The sequence below is a fragment of the Phyllostomus hastatus genome, unplaced genomic scaffold (assembly GCF_019186645.2).
Source record: "Phyllostomus hastatus isolate PE091 unplaced genomic scaffold, TTU_PhHast_1.1 phas_contig_209, whole genome shotgun sequence".
Lineage (NCBI taxonomy): Eukaryota > Metazoa > Chordata > Mammalia > Chiroptera > Phyllostomidae > Phyllostomus > Phyllostomus hastatus.
In genome coordinates, this window is record NW_025333735.1 from 11,374,993 (window position 1) to 11,394,701 (window position 19,709).

At 35.3% G+C, this 19,709-nt stretch overlaps 1 protein-coding gene across 1 annotated transcript in view; it reads right to left on the reverse strand.

Moving 5' to 3' along the window:
• The window catches only part of MSH4 (mutS homolog 4), a 73,686-nt gene that overhangs the window by 9,500 nt on the left and 44,477 nt on the right, over window positions 1–19,709 (reverse strand). Inside the window, exons 11-17 of the mRNA XM_045835436.1 lie at window positions 18,509–18,678; window positions 15,582–15,718; window positions 14,172–14,275; window positions 13,023–13,147; window positions 10,830–11,030; window positions 7,941–8,059; window positions 6,502–6,630 (exon numbers count right to left, since the gene is read on the reverse strand). Of these exons, the coding sequence (XP_045691392.1) occupies window positions 6,502–6,630; window positions 7,941–8,059; window positions 10,830–11,030; window positions 13,023–13,147; window positions 14,172–14,275; window positions 15,582–15,718; window positions 18,509–18,678 (985 nt within the window). The remainder of the gene's footprint in view (window positions 1–6,501; window positions 6,631–7,940; window positions 8,060–10,829; window positions 11,031–13,022; window positions 13,148–14,171; window positions 14,276–15,581; window positions 15,719–18,508; window positions 18,679–19,709) is intronic.

The following is a 19,709-nucleotide window of genomic DNA, read 5'->3' on the forward strand; positions in this document are numbered from 1 at the left end:
TACCCCTGAAGTTGAAATTGCATTGCTGACATTGCCAACTGAAAGCAAACTGCTTCTGGTGGTCTTGATTCTCAGGGAGAGAGAAAAAAGCATTGGCTAGATCAATTAGCTGCATATCAGGCACCAGGGGATGTGTTAATTTGCTCAAGCAATGAAACATCATCTGATACAGCAGCTGTGATTACAGTCACCACCTGGTTAAGGTTACAATAATCCACTGTCATTCTCCAAGACCCATCTGTCTTCTGCACAGACTGAATATGTGAATGGAATGGAGATGTGGTGGGAATAACCACCTCTGCATTTGTTCAAGTCCTTGATGGTGGTGCTAATCTCTGCAACCTCTCCAGGAATGCAGTATTGCTTCTGGTTTACTATTTTCCTTGGTAGAAGTGCTAGTAGCTTTCACTTGGTCTTTCCTACCATAATAGTTCTTACTGAATAAGTCAGGAAACCAATGTGGCAACTCTACCAGCTACTGAGTACATCTATCCCAATTATGCATTCTAGAACTGAAGGAACAACCACAGGATGGGCTGGGAACCCACTGGGCCCATTGTGAGATAGACTTGAGCTAAAACTCTATTTATCATCTGACTTCCACAAGCCCCTACTCTGATTGGTAGACCCCAGTGATGTTTTGTGTTTCCTAGAGTTAGAATCAGTTTAGAGCCAGTATCCAGTAGTCCTCAAAATGTATGATCATTTCCTTTTCCCCAATACACAGTTACCCTGGGAAAAGGGCTGGGAGAATGATTAAGAGAATAAATTTTTGGCAGTGTACCAGAGTTGGCCTCCCTTCATTTAAGAGATTCTAGGTCTATAAATTGGCTCAAGTCTAGAAGTTGGTTAAGGGGTTGTGACTCTCTGTTTTTACGATTCAGGATAGACTTTTATTCTCTTGACCTAAAACTTTTATGTTTATACGGATCGAGTAATAATTTAATAAACTTCCTATCTATTGCATATCTACAGACACCATGATCAACTAGCCAATGCCACAGATCTGACCAAGTCAAGACTATTTTGATGGCTGCTTTGACTCTACTGTCTGTTTTGGTAACCACTCCCACCTTGCCTTTGATGGTTGAGTGCCACCAGTTGGCCCCTGCCACCCTGAGCTCCAATTACTCCCTTGTATTTAGGTTTCCCAATTCAGTGACTGCTCTTTCCAATGCAAGGTCTGGCCTACAGAGAAAAACAATCACAGAGCTCTTCAAGGATGTTGGTGCTGTCCTCACAAATTTATTTCTCACAGTTAATGTGAAAAGTATGTCTTTTGGACCTGTCCAGGGTGGGTGAGTATGTCTTAAATGGTAAATCCAAAATAACATTCTAATCTTCCTAAGCCTCTGAATCCTTTCCTCTGTGGATGAAAAAAAGAGAGGGGGTTCCATGGAAAGTAACTTCATGGGCATCTGATCATAAATTGCTAACTGGGCAGGTTATTGTGGATAGTCATGCCCCAGGTTTATAACTTCTTTAGTAAAAGGTTTAAGCCAGTCCTGTCCATTGTTCTTATAGGTTAATACACTTTTGAAAAATGAGACGTAATTACCCTGGAAGGGGGGTATTAACCCTGAAGAAACAACATAATTTTAACTATCCTATAATCCAATCCCCACCTTGCTTTTTCCCACCCCCATATAACAATCTTCCTTATGTTACTCTCTTAACTTCAAATGCATAAAGGAAACTGCAAAACTGTTATTCCCTGGAGCATTTGAGATCATGCTCTCCAGTTCATATCAGTTTGGCTCAAATAAACTCTAATAAAACTTCTCTACAGGTTTAGACATTTCTTACATTAAGATCTCTAAATTAAAGCAAGGAAGGTCCAACACTTCCAATTCACTCACCGTGGGCTACCTTTTGGTTCATGTTTCAACCAACCAACCAAATATCCCAAACTGCAACATTAAATGTAAAATCTCTCCCTCGGAAGTCCATATCAATAAATTCAGTCCAATCCAACTTTATGTTCCTGACATATGGGATAATTATATCCATATCCAGTTCCTTAATATTCAGTTCCACACATGTTCCACAAATTTCTATCTGTATAAGTTAGACAGAGATAGTTCTTTTGAAGTATAGTGTACCTCCTCATGGGCCATACTTTATACCCCACCCTTAGGGGCCTTCTAGGACCCTCATCTGGTTGTGGAGAAGAAGGTTGCTACATTATAGGCAAAGACAGTTGCTAAGGATGGATCCTAAGGAAAATCAGCATTGTCTTATGTTGCAATTGCCTCAGGGGAGCCCATTAGTTTCTGCAGGTAACGTAGAGTTAATCCACTCAGATGATAGGCCTCTTCCACTGGCAAAGTAGACTTATTAGAATTTTGAGGCTCATTGTTTCCAGCTTCATCAGGGTCTTCCCACATTCTTTCAGGATCCCATTTCTTCCTAATCAATGCTCTCACTTTAATAGCACAGTTGTTACCACATGGCTAACAGTTCAACCTGCACTGTAATTCAGCCAGTCACAGGACAAGATCTGGGTCCGATTTTTAGGAATTTCATTCATGTGGCTCCAGAAGGTAAGACTTTCCTTTAGGGTACATATAGAAGCTTTCAGGTCATTTATATAGAGATTTATGCAGGTGCTTGAACACCTGAGCCCTCTATTTTCTTTCTCCATTTTGTCCAGTAATGTTAGGAGCAACCAGCCAATCTCATTATATTTGTTGGCCTGCCAAAAATATTTGAAATTATCATATGTAAAGTCACCTAGCTCCTTGCTTCTTTACAAGGAGTTGATTAAGAGTATCCAATGGTGATATTTTGCGTATTTCTATTGCCAGGCCACACTACATACAACCAGTGCTTTCTTACTGCTGGAAACAGTCATTAGCATCTTATCTAATCCTATTAGAGAGTCAATTCCAGAAACCCCATAATCAATTCAGAAAGCTCATCCTTAAAATTCTCTTCCTTTAGAACCATTCTCAACACCAAAATCTATATTTTTAAAGTTTCCCATAAGAAACAGAATTAATAGGGATATGTGTGTGGAGAGAGAGAGAGAGATTTATTTTAAGGAATTGGTTCTTGTGATTATGGAGTCCCTAGACAAGATCTGACAAGTCCCTAGATCTGCAAGCTGGAGGCTCAGGAGAGCTGATGGTACTTCCAGTCGAAATGTTGGCAGGCTCAAGACCCAGCAAAAGCTAGTATTGTAGTTTGAGTCCAGAGGCAGGAAGAACCAATATACCAATATGAAGGCAGTCAGCCAGGCAGATTTAACTTCTTACTCCTAGGCCTTTTTGTTCTATTCAAGACTTCAACTGGGCCCCACCCAGTTGAATGGAGCCCACCCACATTAGAGAGGGCAATCTGCTTTACTCATTCTACCAATCCAAATACTATCCTCATCCAGAAACACCCTCATGGTTACACTCAAAATATTGTTTGACCAAATGTCTCTGTAGCCCAGTCAAGTTACCATAAAATTAATCATCACAGATATGAATTCGCTTTTAATCCTAACAAGTAATACGCACATCTTTCTCATATGAGAAATTCTGATCAAATGACATAGATTCAGAATTACAAAGACTAATGTTATCCAATAATGTTACTTTTGACTCATCACATAACTTTATGTATAAAATAATATTCTTTAATTCTATATGATAAACTCCTAGATTCTTATTTAAGGTATATTAAGGTACAGTAAATCATTATAGACTCATAGGAATATTATAAGATCTTATTTATTTATTTTTAGAGAGAGGGGAAGGGAAGGAGAGAGAGAAACGTCAATGTGTGGTTGCCCCTCAGGTGCCCCCAACTTGGGACCTGGCCTGCGACCCAGGCATGTGTCTTGACTGGGAATTGAACTGACAACCCTTTGATTCACAGGCCCATGCTTAATCCACTGAGCTACATCAGCCAGGACCGGAATATTTTAAGATAGCTTATATATGAAAAAATATTTTTATTTAAGTTTTTTCATATCTGTATGTATTTTGAGTGATGATCTAAAAGGTAATTTTACGGGGACTGCCGGCCAAGATGGAGGGATAGGTAAAACACTTTGCTTCCTCACATAACTAAGATAGGGACAACAATTTAGAAACAGAATAACAATCACAACTGACAGAAAATTGAACTGTATGGAAGTCTGACAACCAAGGGGTTAAAACAGACACGTTCATCCAGACCACTAAGAGGGGCGGAATCAGGAAGCCAGGTGGAGAGGGGCTGCGCAGCACAGAGTGTTGGGACAGGGCGTAAGACCACAGCAGGCAGACCCTGGGCACGCAAGCAGCAGCTGGCAAACCCCGGCCGAGGGGTGGCAACTGGCAGACCCAGCAAGGCAGCGATTGTGAAGCAAGGCACTGAGCTCAACCCAGGATCCCAGTGCTGGGAAACAGAGCCTTGGGGCTCTGATTGAAAACACCTGTGGGAGTTGAGGCGCACGGAGACTCCCAGCCTCACAGGAGAGGTTGTTGGAAAGACCCATGGGGTACACAAGCCCACTCACATGGGAATCAGCACCAGAAAGGTCCAGTTTGCTTGGGGGAAGTGGCGGAAGGGACTGAAATCGGCAGAGAGCAGAGCAAGCACCTTTGTTCCCTCTCGGACCTCGTCCCCACATACAGCGTCACAACGCAGCAACTGGGTTGCCCCACCCTGGTGAACACCTAAGGCTCCACCCCTCTACGCAACTGGCAGAACCAGACCAAACAAATAAAAAGAGAGAGAGAGAGAGAGAGAGAGAGAGAGAGAGATGGCTCAAACAAAAGAACAAATGAAAGCCCCAGAATCCTTCCTTTTGAGCAACCGAGATAGCCAACCTATCAGATGCACAGTTCAAAACACTAGTGATCAGGAAGCTCAAAGAATTGGTTGATTTTGGTAGCAAATTAGATGAAAAAATGAAGGCTACAATAAGTGAAATAAAGAAAAATACACAGGGAACCAAAAGTGATAGAAAGAAAGCTGGGTCTCACATCAATGGAGTGGACCAGAAGGAAGAAAGAAACAACCAAACAGAAAAAAATGAAGAAACAAGAATTCAAAAAAATGAGGAGAGGCTTAGGAACCTCCAGGACATCTTTAAATGTTCCAACATCTGAATTATAGGGGTACCAGAAGGAGAAGACAAAGAGCGACAAGTGGAAAAGTTATTTGAACAAATAATAAAGGAGAACTTCCCCAATCTGGCAAAGGAAATAGACTTCCAGGAAGTCCAGGAAGCTCAGAGAGTCTCAAAGAAGTTGGACCCAAGGAGGAACACACCAAGGCACATCATAATTACACAGCCAAGGTAAAAATGAAGGAGAGAATCCTAGAAGCAGCAAGAAATAAGGGGACAGTAACCTACAAAAGAGTTTCCATCAGACTGTCAGCTGATTTCTCAAAAGAGACCTTACAGGCAGGAAGGGAGTATTCCAAGTCATGAAAGGCAAGGACCCACATCCCAGATTGCTCTATCCAGCAAAGCTTTCATTTAGAATGGAAGGGCAGATAAAGTGCTTCTCAGATAAGGTCAAGTTAAAGGAGTTCATCACAACCAAGCCCTTATTTTATGAAATGTTAAAGGGACTTATCTAAGAAAAAGAAGATAAAAAACATGTATAATAAAATGACAGTAAACTCACAATTATTAACCATACCTAGAGCATAAACGAAAACAAAGCAAACAACTTTGCTTGCTTTGTGTGGTTCTCCATTTCTGTGGTTCTGTTAGAAAAGGACCACAGAAATGGAGAACACATGGAGGGTTAGCAACAGGGGAGTGGGAGGAGGAGAGAGGGGTAAAAGGTACGGAGAATAAGTAGCATAGATGGTAGGTAGAAAATAGACGGGGAGGGCAAGAATAGTATGGGAAATCTAGAAGCTAAAGAACTTACAACATGTGGACATGAACTAGAGGGGGGAATGTGGGTGGGGGAGGGTGTGCAGGGTGGAGGGGGATCTAAGGGGGGGTAATCGGACAGCTGTAATAGCATAATCAATAAAATATTTAAAAAATAAAAATAAAAATAAAAGGTAATTTTACAAATTAGCTTTATAATAGAGGAAAATCATAGTTTCTTTTATATAATTGATTAGTTTAAAAAAACATTTTTCAAAGGAATGAACTCTCAGGTAAAATATTAATATTTTCCATTAGGTGACCTCAGATGCCTAGTTAAATTTCATACTATGATATCATAGTCAATGTTATTACACAGAGACAATTACTGAAATGCTTTAATGTTTTGCTATTTAATTTGATAAAAATTAAGGCCAAGTTGACTAGTTTTAACATTATTTGTAGTTTTTTGATTTCCTCCTTTCCTTGTGTGTATCATGACTATCACACCAACCATTCCTACTTCCGTCAGAAATAAAGTAACAAAAATATAAATGCTATGGTAATTTTTACTACCTAAAATTGTTTAAAGAGCTACTTATAGGTGCCTGCAAAATGAAATCATGATAAATATACAAAAGACACATCAAAAAAGGACTAAAAATTAATATACTTAAAATAGAGACTAATACCTTTAAGCTCAGCAGATATTCACAAACAGCATAACAAATGCCAATACCTTCTTCTGTATTAGTACCTCTGCCAAGTTCATCAATTAATATGAGTGATTTGTCATTAGCATTATGTACAATGTATGCTATCTGAAAAATATAATTTTAACATTTTTCATTATAACCAAATAGCTGTCAATATCATAGAAAAATGAAGAAAAACCCAGTCTCTCTATTAGTTCATGTGAAATATATTTTTATAGAGAAATACAGCTGAGCAGAAACTAACACATTGCTTTATAAAAATCTCATGACTAATAATTCCAAGAGAATAGCTGATGCATATATAGACATAAGCATATGTGTATGTATCTAAAAATATGGATGTTTTAGATACAGCAAAATAAAGCAATGAATTAAGTGTTTAAATGAAGCATAAAACTGGTCATTTTCTTTTCCAAAAATGACTAATCAATTGTCATCAAATACTCAAAACCAACTCTCAAACTTATTGTTATTTCTCTATATCATGGTAAATATGGAAAGGAAATTTTCAAAAATATCCAATCCATGTCCACTGATTCTTGGTTAAACAAATAAATTTAAATCCATGCCCAACAAAGATCAAGACTTTCATTAACAGGCATGCTCCTTCTCAAATGAAGATTGTTAAACTCCTTCTCAAAAAACAGAATTTCACCTTTATTATGTAATGACACAATAGTAACCTTCATGGTTCTTGTACCTTCCTATGGGTCTAAGCTTCATGAGAGTTAAGATTATTTAAAAATAAATGTAACTTAAGCACTTAATATATTGCTACATTCTCCCACAGATAGTTAATACATTCTATTAATGATTATATAAACATCACACACTGTAGAGAAATGATCATTTTATTCCCCATCTATCTACAGAAAATTAGACTACATAGTGATCCAATTATTCTTGCCTGCTAAAGATAGGGCAAGAGATATATTAAATTCCTTTAGCCCTTCAAGTATACTTGACATCTGCTCAGATCAGATATAGGTGATATATACTTTGTTACAGGAAGTGAAAATTCTATAAGAGTATAAAATATGTAATGATTTTTAAAAGCCTTCTAACACCATGATCTTTTCTTTTAAAACTAAGCCTAACAGGAACAATAGATACTATGCAAAATGTCCCTGAACAGGTCCTCGTCTTCTGAGACCTTCACATATCCCATACAAAAATATGAAAACATGTTTTTATCATTCAGTAACACTTTTTCTTTAAAACTATACTGTTCAATAAAATATTCATTTCCATTTCCACATAAGACAAAAACTAGGAAGCTGTCTTTGACTGCCCTCTGGCTCTTGAAGAGTAGTATAAGCACATCTGCATGTTTTAGTTTAAGAATAATTTCTTACATGATGATTGACCATTAGTGGCAGAATTTAATGCTTTTAGCATAAGTTTAGTTTCGGTACCTCTTTCATTTCCTTCATAAATGTTGATGAATTTGTTTCTATATCATCATCAGTACTGATTCTTGTAAAAATCTGTTCAGCAATTCTAAAGGAAGAATATTCTGCTGGAACATATGATCCTATAACATATAAGATCAAAGTACATTGAAATGTTTTCATAAAATGCAAGTACTAACATTTCCACTTCCCACCACCTCAGATTATTTCCTAGTCTATCTAAGGATTAGGTGGTAGAAAGATCACTGAATATAGAGTCAGAATACATGGCCCCAGCTATGTCATTTATTGTATAACCTTGGACAACACTTAAATTCTCCCAGCCTTTTTCATATATAAAATAGAATACTTGCCCTACCTATTGCAAAAGTTATTTGAAAGTTCAAATAAAATAGTATATACTCAAGTACCTGAGAGAGGTTTATTATAAATGTGGTAAAATTTTAAAATAGTAGTTAGATGATGAACATTCAAAGTATAAAATTTAAAAGAAATGCTTATGAAGCTGAAGTTGATAAAAAACATTATAGAAAAATATATTAGAAAATATCTGTTAATAGAAATGTCCATAAGTATACACAATCAGAATGAAAGCAAAATATTTAATTTTTTTAAGTTGAATTTTCATCCACAAGATTGTTTCTGCCTGAGAAGTTATCAGGCTAACTAATCGGAAATACTCTTTTGAAAACAAATCTGATTAATACAATTACCTCTATATTATAGAATGACATATAAAAGGCATTCTGAAATCATAAGAAAAAAATATACAAATAGTTGAATGGGAAAGTATCAAGTATACAGAACTCTATCTGTATACTTGATGAAATAATGGGAATACATAAACAACGCCAGATTATTCCTGAATTTAAAACAAAGGTAAGGATGAAGAATAGGATCTACCTTCAAGAAATAAAAACTGGTAGGAAAAGAAAGCAAAAGTCAGGACAATACTAATAAAAATAAGAATAATAACAATATTAATTATAATGATCACACCCCAGAGAGTAGATTTCTTAAATGTAATTTATAAGATCATTAGAAGAATTAAATGGAAAAATAAATGTAAAAGTACCAAGTACGGAATATGGCATATATATGTTTATATTTTCTCCTCTCACTTACTTCCACCAAAAAGGCTCTCAACTTTTTTTTTTAAAGATTTCATTTATTTACTTTTTGAGAGTGGGAAAGTGTGGGAGAAAAAGAGGAAGAGAAATATCAGTATGTGAGAGATACTTGCACCCCTGCAACTGGGGACCTTGCCTGTAACTTAGGCATGTACCCTGACTGGGAATTGAACCAGGAATGTCTTGGTTTGCAGGTCAGCACTCAGTCCACTGAGTCACACCAGCCAGGGCAAGGTTCTCAACTTTTTTAAATATAAATTATTACAGAAGCCTCCTGGCTGGTATTTTGCATCAGGTCTGGTTCTCGTCTAACCATATATCAACCAGAGTGATCTACCTAAAAGTCAAATCCAATCATACCATTCTCTTGCCTAAATTTCAATAGCTCCCTACAGATCTCTGGATCAAGTTCAATCTCCTCCGTTAAGTTCCTAAGGCCCTTTGTGATCTGACTTCTGTCCATCTCTCCAGTTTTATACCCTGCCACTCTTCACAGCCACTTTTTGCTCTACAAAGCAAAGGAACTACAAAGCCTCTGAACTCCTTGCAGTTCCTTGGGGATACCATACTATTTTTTTTTTTTTTGCTTCTATGCTTAAGAACATGTTCTTACTTCTGCCTGAAAACTGTGCTTTTTCATATTCTTTCTGTAAATCTGATTACTTTATATAATTATCTCACATAATCTTTACTATTCTCAGAAGTAGGTAGTGTTATAATTTTCATTTACAGATGGAAAACTAAGGAGGTTAAATAATTTGCCTAAGATCACATAAGTAGTAACTTGACAAACTTAGTTTCAAAGCCTACGTTCTAAACGTCCATGCATCACAGAATAATCTGATCTGTTCTAATAATAGCCCTTCAAATACTTGAGAAAATTATTCTACTTCTCTTGTCACTAAATTATTCTGTGATGCATGGAAGATAAGAAGTAAGACTAATGAGCAGAAGTTATAGAAAGTCAAATTTCAATTCAATATAATGAATGCTCTAATATTTAGTGCTGTACAATAATTGCATGGCCCATTTTTAAAGGACAGAGTTTTCCATAACCAAACACAAATAGAATTATGTCACATATGAATATGTATTCTCTTTTTAAAGATTTTAATGATTTGTTTTTAGACAGTGAGGAGGGGAGGGAGAAAAAGAGGGAGAAAAACATTAAAGTATGATTGCCTCTTGTGCACCCCCTGCTGGGGACCTGGCTTGCAACCCAGGTATGTCCTCTCACTGGGAATTGAACTGGCCAGTGACAGCGTTTGATATGCATATGTGTGCATGTGTGTGTAATATATCAATTTCCATGGACAAGTTATTGGTACCTCTTCAATTAAATAAGGGAAATGCTTATCTGACTAATGGTATAACTTTGGAAATATTTTATATGGGTTATTAAAGACAGGAACTTATTTTATTTATGTAATGCTTTCTCACACAAAGTTTACTTTTGATAATTAAATCATTCTGTTTAGTAATAATTGATACCACATTAATAGTTATAGTAAGGAAATCTCTACTTATGTTTTATTTCACAAACTTTTTAGTATACTCCAATCCAAAACTGGATGGAGCTTAATACATACCAAATTCTAAAAGTTATGGTCTACATACTAGACACTACTACACATACTTTTAGGTAAAAAAATCTACTCCAAACTATGCTTGGGTTAATTAAGTACCTGGATCTAAAACATCAGGCACAAAACATTTTAAATGGGAAGCAGAATTGGTAATGATAAAGCAAGCCATAACTTACCAATCTGGGCCATAATCTGACAAACTGCAATCTGTTTTAAATACGTGGATTTCCCACTCATATTTGGTCCAGTTATGATCAAAAAATTACTTCCTTCTGTAATATAGGTATTGTTGGCAACAGGTTTTTCCACAGATATTCTTTCAAGAATGGGATGCCATCCTTGTTTGATTGCTAATGTATCAGTAAACTCTGGCCGAACTAAAGAAAAAAAATAGAATGGTTTTGAAAGATTATATATTTAAAAGGTATATATTTATGTTGAAAGATTTTGTGGTGTGTACATACTGTGACACCTTAGTATTTTACTAGGGTCAATTTTGAACACTATTAAAGTATCATTTTATCCCAAATAATATATAAGTATATATACATCCCTCTAAATTATATTTGACACACTCTAAACATCATCACTTTTATTCACTCCCAGGGAACTCTAGGGTTTAGTTCCCTGTTGTCCTAGGCTCCAAAAAAGTTCATAACATTTTCAGATTTGTACAGATTAAGAATAATCAACTAGCCATTGATAACAGTTTTAACATAACAATAAATAACTGGTACTACAAAATTGCCCATTACTTAATTCCTGCCTTCAAATCTGGCATACTTAGCTTTTCAAATGAAATACAAATATAGAATAAAACTAAGTGTAAGATCATTTTATGTCCAAACCCTTATAGAAATTTTATCTAAAACAAAACCTCAGAGGCTAGAGAAAACATACACAAAAGCTATTGCTAATTTATAGAAACAAATAATGATTATATCTCTATGGATGGTCTTTGAGATAAAGGGAGAAGGAAGAAGGTGGGAGGAATATAAAATGTCACATTCCTTGAGATGAAACACATAGATAAACTTGAAAGTATTCCTTATAAAAGTAAGGATGGTTAGAAAACATATTTTTAATTATTCCAAATTATTTTAATACCAAAAATTCAATATTTATAGGTTTGGAATTTCAAGATGATCCCTTTCAAGTTAAAATAAAGCAGTATCAAATATCTTAATAGTTAAGAAAACTACTATTAAGATTAACTGATGCTTACTGTAAGACTTTGACCCCCCAAAAAATACAAGATTCAAAATTTGGGCCTATAAAATACCAATTGAAAAAGTTAACATTTTTATAAAAAATATGAGAATATGAAAAAAGAATTGTATAAGCTATTTATTTTCCATTATAAAAATAAATTAACATAATATTTTGGAAATGTTACTGATGATTATAGGTAGAAATTTTAATGTTATTAAGTTCATAATTATTCAACCTTAATGATCACATACTAGTTCTGCAAATTTGTACACTGGAGTATGGTTGTTAGAAATAAATTGAATAAGAAATGTATGGTCATAGACTAAGGGGAGGGTGGTAATGGGAGGGAAGTGGGGAGGGTGGGAGGGGGGACTGGATTGGGAGTAAAAAGGAGAAAACTGTATTTGAACAATGATTAAAAAAATAATTAAAAAAAAAAAAAAGAAATGTCAGCCCTGGCTGGCGTAGCTCAGTGGATTGAGCACAGGCTTCGAACCAAAGTGTCACAGGTTCGATTCCCAGCCAGGGTACATGCCTGGGTTGCAGGCCATGACCCCCAGCAACCGCACATTGATGTTTCTCTCTCTCTCTCCCTCCCTTCCCTCTCTAAAAATAAATAAATAAAATATTTTAAAAAAAAGAAATGTCAGGGGGATAATTTGAAGTATTCATTTAACATTGGACAATTATTTCTTTATAGTCAAGGCCTGTACAAAATATGATATAACTCTTGATCCTGTGATGCTCACACCTAAGGAACTGGTTTAGAAAATGCTCACTTTGGAGATTCATTTCTCTCATGTCCACTAGTATTAGTCACACTGCTTCTGAGTATTCAGATTCAAACTTTATAAATTTGGATCATTTTCTCATTCTCACCAATGAGATAGCTTTGTACTCTTTCTTATTTTGGGAACCTCTAAAGTTTCTTCCATTTTTTCTTCTGATTTATCAATTTCTCAGTAAATGATTGCCTGACTTTTAAAATAAATTTTAAAGGCAATTTCAGTTTCTCTATTTTGAGTGAATCTAAGACCAGAGGCAAGAGACTATATGTCAGGTAAAAAATGGAAAACATTCATAATTGTTATGTAAAATTGCTTGAATGGAATACAGTTTCAGTATGTAACAAATTTATTCCAAAGAGAGTAACTTACCGTAGTCAGAAAGAGTGCAGGCATGAGCAAATGACAGTAGCATATCCAGCATTGACACGGTGTCAGACAGTTTATATAAACAATGAATATATTCATAAATCTCACTAAGCAGCTTGCACACTATCCTGAAAGTACATTTTTGGTAAGATAAGTAATACTTTCTAAGATGAGTGTACAATGTAATTATAAAACAATACTAAATTCATTGCCTGAGGTAAAATAACGTTCACATTTGAGTTGTACCCTCAGATATTCTATTGTTCTACTGTCTCATCACGGACATGAGGAAATTGAAGTTCATACTTGAGGTCACAGTTACTTAGTAGCAGAGAAGTCTTCTGGTGTGTTAGCACCATGTTTTTGCAGTGACTGATTTTAATTAAATCTTAATAAAATAAACGTATTAATGAAAATATTTTTATATAAGTCCTTACTATATTTCAACAGATCCTATCTGCTAATAAATTTTGTGATTTTACATGTTAAATTCACCACAAAACCTATCACATATTTTCTTTCACTCATATATTCTCTCTCTCACACATATACCCTAACAATATAATTCTTTAAGCTTTTATGTGGCAGAGTTATCACAAGTGTGATATAACATAAAAGCTTTTCCCTTACAAGGAAAAATATGTTCCCAAAATGTATTATGTCTTATAATCTCCATGGTCTATGCCCTAAACTGTTTTGAAAGCCCAACATGTCTTTTTATCATCTCAGATCACCAGTTCTAAATGTCCTATTTATTATTTCTGACAGTGTAGCTACTGTTTCGTGAATGGCAAGAGACTGGTGGTACTGTGATGTTGCTGTGTAAGTGGTAAGGCATGAGAAATGGAAGGGCTTACACAGTATAGAAAAAGACTGAAATGAATGAAACTCACAATAAGCCCTTGATGTGCCAAGTTCTACATTATGATGGAAGTATCAGTAATAATGGTTTATTTGGCAATTAGATTTACACTAAAGCTTCTGTGAGGTTCACTATTCCTAATCGCAAAGAGAAAATTTTAACTTTGTCCAGGAATGTTCTTTCTTTGCTAACATTTATTCTGAAGTCAAAATGTCAATTAATAAAATTTATTACAGTACATCAAATTAAACCAATTTAATTTAATATTCAAAAATTCCTAATGCTCTTACATGTAAGTCATGTGATAGATTTCTCTCAAAGACTCTTGGCATCTTTCATTCATTTTAATTAAATCTGCCGAAGTAAAGCTATAAGAATTTTTCACTTTAGAAATCTGTTTGGAAATTAAATAACAAGAGTCAAAATACATGTACACTCCTATGAAATAAAACATACAGATATTAAGCCATAAAAATATAGGTATTCAAGTTAATTGCTTTAATTTTTCAGATATAGTTTCACAGATAAAGTCCTAAGTGTTTGTGAATGAGAAAAACATCACTTCTAAAGTTAAAGTAGAATTTTTTTAATTTAGTCCATCGGGCATGACTATTTTTACAGGTCTTAAAATGATCACATAGAATGTTAAAAAGCTACATCTTATTATCAAGTAATATACAGGATACATATCAGTAGTCCTCACTCGATCTCTGACCCCTGTTTCAGGCCTAGTCCCATAACTGAATGTCACTCGATCTCCAACCCCATTACTAAGTCCCATCCCATCCCATTCTTCACTTTACCTATCCACATTACTTGGTAATATAGTATATATTTTAAAACCCCCAAATTTAAATGGTTTGTTTTTAGCAAAAGGGACTCCCTGGAAACAGAGAGAGCAAAGATAAGAGTGGGTCAGATTTTCCCAAATTGGTATATTATGGAGGAGTTAATATGTGTATATGAAAAAATATTTCCCTGGTCTAAAAGTTTGGCAATATTGGATAACAGTAAGCTAAGTAGATTTCTCTACTTCATGACTTTTAACCTTTAATATACAAATGTGTGTTGGAGAACTACCTAAAATAAGATGAATAAGAAATTTTCCAAATTTCTTTAATCAAAAATAACTTTTGGACTTCCCTCCTTCCTTCCTTCCTTCCTTCCTTCCTTCCTTCCTTCCTTCCTTCCTTCCTTCCTTCCTTCCTTCTTTCCTTCCTCCCCTCCCCTCCTCTTCTCTTCTCTTCTCTTTTCTACCTGTACCAAACTTCCAGAACTGTGGGAAGCACTGTTTCGTATTCCTCTTGGAAAAAAAAAATTCTGCTCTGCCTACTGTGGCTCAGTGGATTGAGTGCTGGCCTGTGAACCAAAGGGTCACCGGTTCCATTCCCAGTCAAGACTCATGCCGGGTTGTGGGCCAGGTCCTCAGTTGGGGGTAGATGAGAGGCAACCACACATTGATATTTCTTTCTCCCTCCCTTCCCCTCTCTCTAAAATAAGTAAACAAAATCATTTTACAAAGAAAGCTTCTAAATCACTCATATTAGCATAGCTGTTAGGTAAGTAGGTAAGAGAAACAATACACATAACATTCAGAAATTTGGCAAGTAAAACTCAAAGAATGTCTAAAAATGCAAGTATGTAAATGTAATCCTATAAAATCAGAAACAATAGTTTTCTAACCAAGCTCTAAAGTATACCTTAATAAACTCTGAAGGAAGTTGATCATTGGGTAAGGCTGTACAATCTATAGTCATCTGGATGAAAAATCCTCTAGTAGAGCTAAAACTTGTCCTTAAAGGAAGACCATATTTTTCTGCAAGTTGTGATATCATTCCTAGTGACCAGAAAAAACAAAAACACAGATATTTTAATTAAAAAAGTATTCTTTTTGTTTAAAAATGTCACATGCTTTTTGTCTTGTTATTTTATACAAAAATAATAAAGTTTAGTTATACTTTTAAACTCTAAAAATTTTTAATGTCTAAAATACCTGGGTAAGCATTCTTTTCAGAACAAAATTATAGAGCAAAAGTAGTCATTTTGGTTGGTATTTTGAGAATAAAAGGAATTGCAAAAATTAAAATTAAAAAATAAAACTGGGTCAAAATGGCAGCGTAGATAAACATGGCTTACCTCCTCACATAACCACATCAAAATTACACTAAAATATAAAACAACCATCACCCAGAACCATCAGAAATGGAGCGGAATAGAAGTCTGGCAAGTATGGAATTAGAGACACCACATCCATCCAGACTGATAGAAGGGACAGAGTCATGGAATGGGCTGGTCCTACATCCACATGTGGTAGATAAAAAATTGGGAGTGATACCTTGGGAGCAAGGAGTCCCAGACCCAATTCAGGCTCCTCAACACAGGGTTCCAGTGCCAGGAAGATAAGTCCCCATAACTACTGGCTGCAAAACCCAGTGGGAATTAAGTCAGTGGAAGAAACTTTGAGAGTCTCAGGAAGTTCCTCTTAAAGAACCCCCACACAGACTTACTTCCTCAGAGCTCCAGCACCAGGGTAGGAGCTTCAAAGGCACCAGGCATACAGGGAGGAACTGAAGGGTCTGGCATCAGGGCAGAGCTGGGGGACAGCTTTCTCTCAGACAGAAATGGGGGCAAAGGCCATTGTCCCTTTTCTGAACCCACCTCCCCACAGAGCCACAGAGATGGCAGGCAGGTGCCATATCTGAGACTGCATCAACCTGGCTAACACTGTTGCCCCAGCCTGGAGATACTCCGAGACTCCATCCCACCCAACTCACCAGCCTACCCAAACTGTTAACTGTAAATTAATACATCACAAGTAAAATGCCAAAGGTTAAAGATAAAGAGAGAATCTTAAAAGCCCCAAGAGAAAAGCATTTACCTACAGGGGAGTTCCTATAAGACTGTCAGCTTATTTCTCAAAAGAAACTTTGCAGGCTAGAAGGAATTGGCAAGAAATATTCAAAGTCATGAAAAGCAGGGAAGATTGCTCTACCCAGCAGAGCTGTCATTTAGAAATGAAAGGCAGATAAAGAGATTCCCAGACAAGAAAAAGCTAAAGGAGTTCATCATCACCAACCATTATTATATGAAATGTTAAAGAGACTTATTTACGAAAAAGAAGATCAAAACTATGAACAATAAAATGGCAACAAATACATATCTATCAACAATTGAATCTAACAAACAAACTAAGCATACAAGAAGAACAGAAACAGAATCATGGATACAGAGAGCATTTCGATGGTTGCCCGATAGGAGTGGGGTGTGGGGGGATGGGCAAAGAGGTGAGGGCATTAAGAAGTACAAATAGGTAGCTAGAGAATAGCCATGGGGATGTGAAGTACTGTGTAGGAAATGGAGTAGCCAAAGGACTTATATGCATGACCTACAGCCATGAACAAAGGTGAAGGGATTACCTGAGGGACTGGGGAGTGCTGTGTGCAAGGAGGCAAAGTGGGGAAAATCAGGACAACTGGTAATAACATAATCAATAAAATATAATTAAAAAAATAAATAAAACCAAGACTATTATCTTGGGAATATTAGTTTTTTACTTGTTACTCATTCTAATTTTTAAAAAGAGAATAAATACTTAAATTACTGCAATAATTAACTCACAATGAGAAATTCCCTCTACCAGACATATATTATAAAACAAAGTATTCCAAAAAGGAAATTGGTGATTCATTAAATAAAATTTAAAAAGTATCCAAATCTCCCTATCAACTTCATGCTCAGTACAGAGTTCTAAATTTACATTTTTAATATGATGACCATTAATGCTTTGAATATTACTTGAGAAAACTAACATCTTTATTCCTAAAGCAGGTTCTCCAACAGTGTTCCTGCTTTTCTCAGTAGAACCACCATTCTCAGGAGACAGATCTCAATGAGCACTAGTGGCCACATTCCTCTTTGCCTTGGCCACATCTACTCAATTAATAACTCTTAGCAACTCCTTCTTTGGTCTTTGTCTTTCTCTCCGCTCATACACATAGCTTTCACCCTAAATAATGTTTTAATTTGTAATAGATTAAAATGGTCTCCCTGTCTCCACAGCTCCACTCAAATCCATTCAACACATCTTCTTGATCAGTTTTACTCCATAGAGCAAAAACATCTGAGTTCTCTTCATTCTTCTGGGGAAAAATCCAAACTCCTAACCTTTAAAGACTAAATTCTGGTCTCTAGTATACATTTATGATCATATCACTTACTAGCTGTAAACTGACTTTTGCCCATCCCTTTATTTGCTAAATTACTGTACTAGTACAAATGCCACTTCTGGACACAAATGATCTCTCTTCCTCCACCAAAACCCTTTAGTACTGATAGCCTGCATTTTTTATGTAGTATCTACACAATGTTGTATGAAGGTACCGCTATATTTAACTTTGGAGGAAAAATAGACATATTATAACACTTGGGATCTTTATTTTTTAGAAAATGTTCCATAAATAACAATATGTGTTAACCTTACCTCTTTTGATAACAAAAAAATAAATTAAATATTATTTAATAACAATAACCTGCATGGCAGGTTATCACCAGCAAAAAAGTATAGTGTCTAAAAAACCTGTTTTATTTCTAAAAAAACAAAAAATATATGCTCAAGTAATTAAATTACCTGCTATGTCATCTACAATCTCTGTATATGTTCTTCTAGCTATGTCAAGAAACTCATTTATGTTAGACCTCACTGCATAGCACTTCTGAGTCCTCATGTTCAGGCATCCTTTCATGTATCTTGCATCATCATTAATTACTGTTTTAATCTTTTCAAGTATGATTCCAAACCTAAAAAAAGAACATTATAGTTAATAAGTCAAAAAGTTATAATCTATAATTTGAGTCATAGTTAATGATAGCAAATAACATTTTCTTAAATTACTGTTTTAAATCATGTTGAAAATAAATAAGCAATATATAAATTTAAATTTATCTAAGTTAGAACTGTAACTATGTCAATTTGAAACTACTTTGTTAGTCAGGACTAGACTCCTAAAACAACAGAAGGCCACCAAGAACAATTCTATGCTTCTAATAAAGAGAGTTCCCAAACTATACATACTGATAGTCCCATGAATATAAAATATACCCCTGAACAACTATTATAAAAATTCTGGCTTCATGCTCATTGACTTAATAAACATGATATTGTACTTATATCATGTATTAATCTCTGTGTTAGACGCAAAGATTCAAAGAAGAATTAACATATGGTTCTCTCACTCAATTGGGGTAAGGGAGACTAAATATATATTATGAGACAGTATAAAAGTGATTAAGTACAATAATCATGCAAACCAGAAGTCTGGTAACACCTGTTTCCCTAACCTTTTGTTTTATTCTGTTCTGTATTTTATTTGCAATTAATTCAGTTTTATTACAAACCTCCATTTGTAGCCTTACAGAAGATCTGAAGCTTAAATCAATATAATAACAGTTCTTAGATATCATAAGTCTTTTTGGTTAAGAACCAAGTTCCTAGTGCTTAAAACAATATTAAAATTAAATTATATTTAGATCTTATGCAGTATTCATATCTACTAGTTTTTGGCTATATTAGGCCCTTCATGATTGAACAAAAAAGAAAAATATATTTTTATATTTGTGAGTGCTTCCATAGAGAATAGCTAACAAAAGATATTAAAATTGTGTATGATTTCAATTTTTAATGCTATTCTAACACAAATATTCAGTGTGCTGTTACCAGGCTTATTGGTATTTATAAGACAAAAAGTATAGTTAGAATTTTGATGGCTAGTTTAAAGAGTCTATTAACCAAAGCTGAAGTAATTATTCTACAGAATATAACTGGAGTCCTT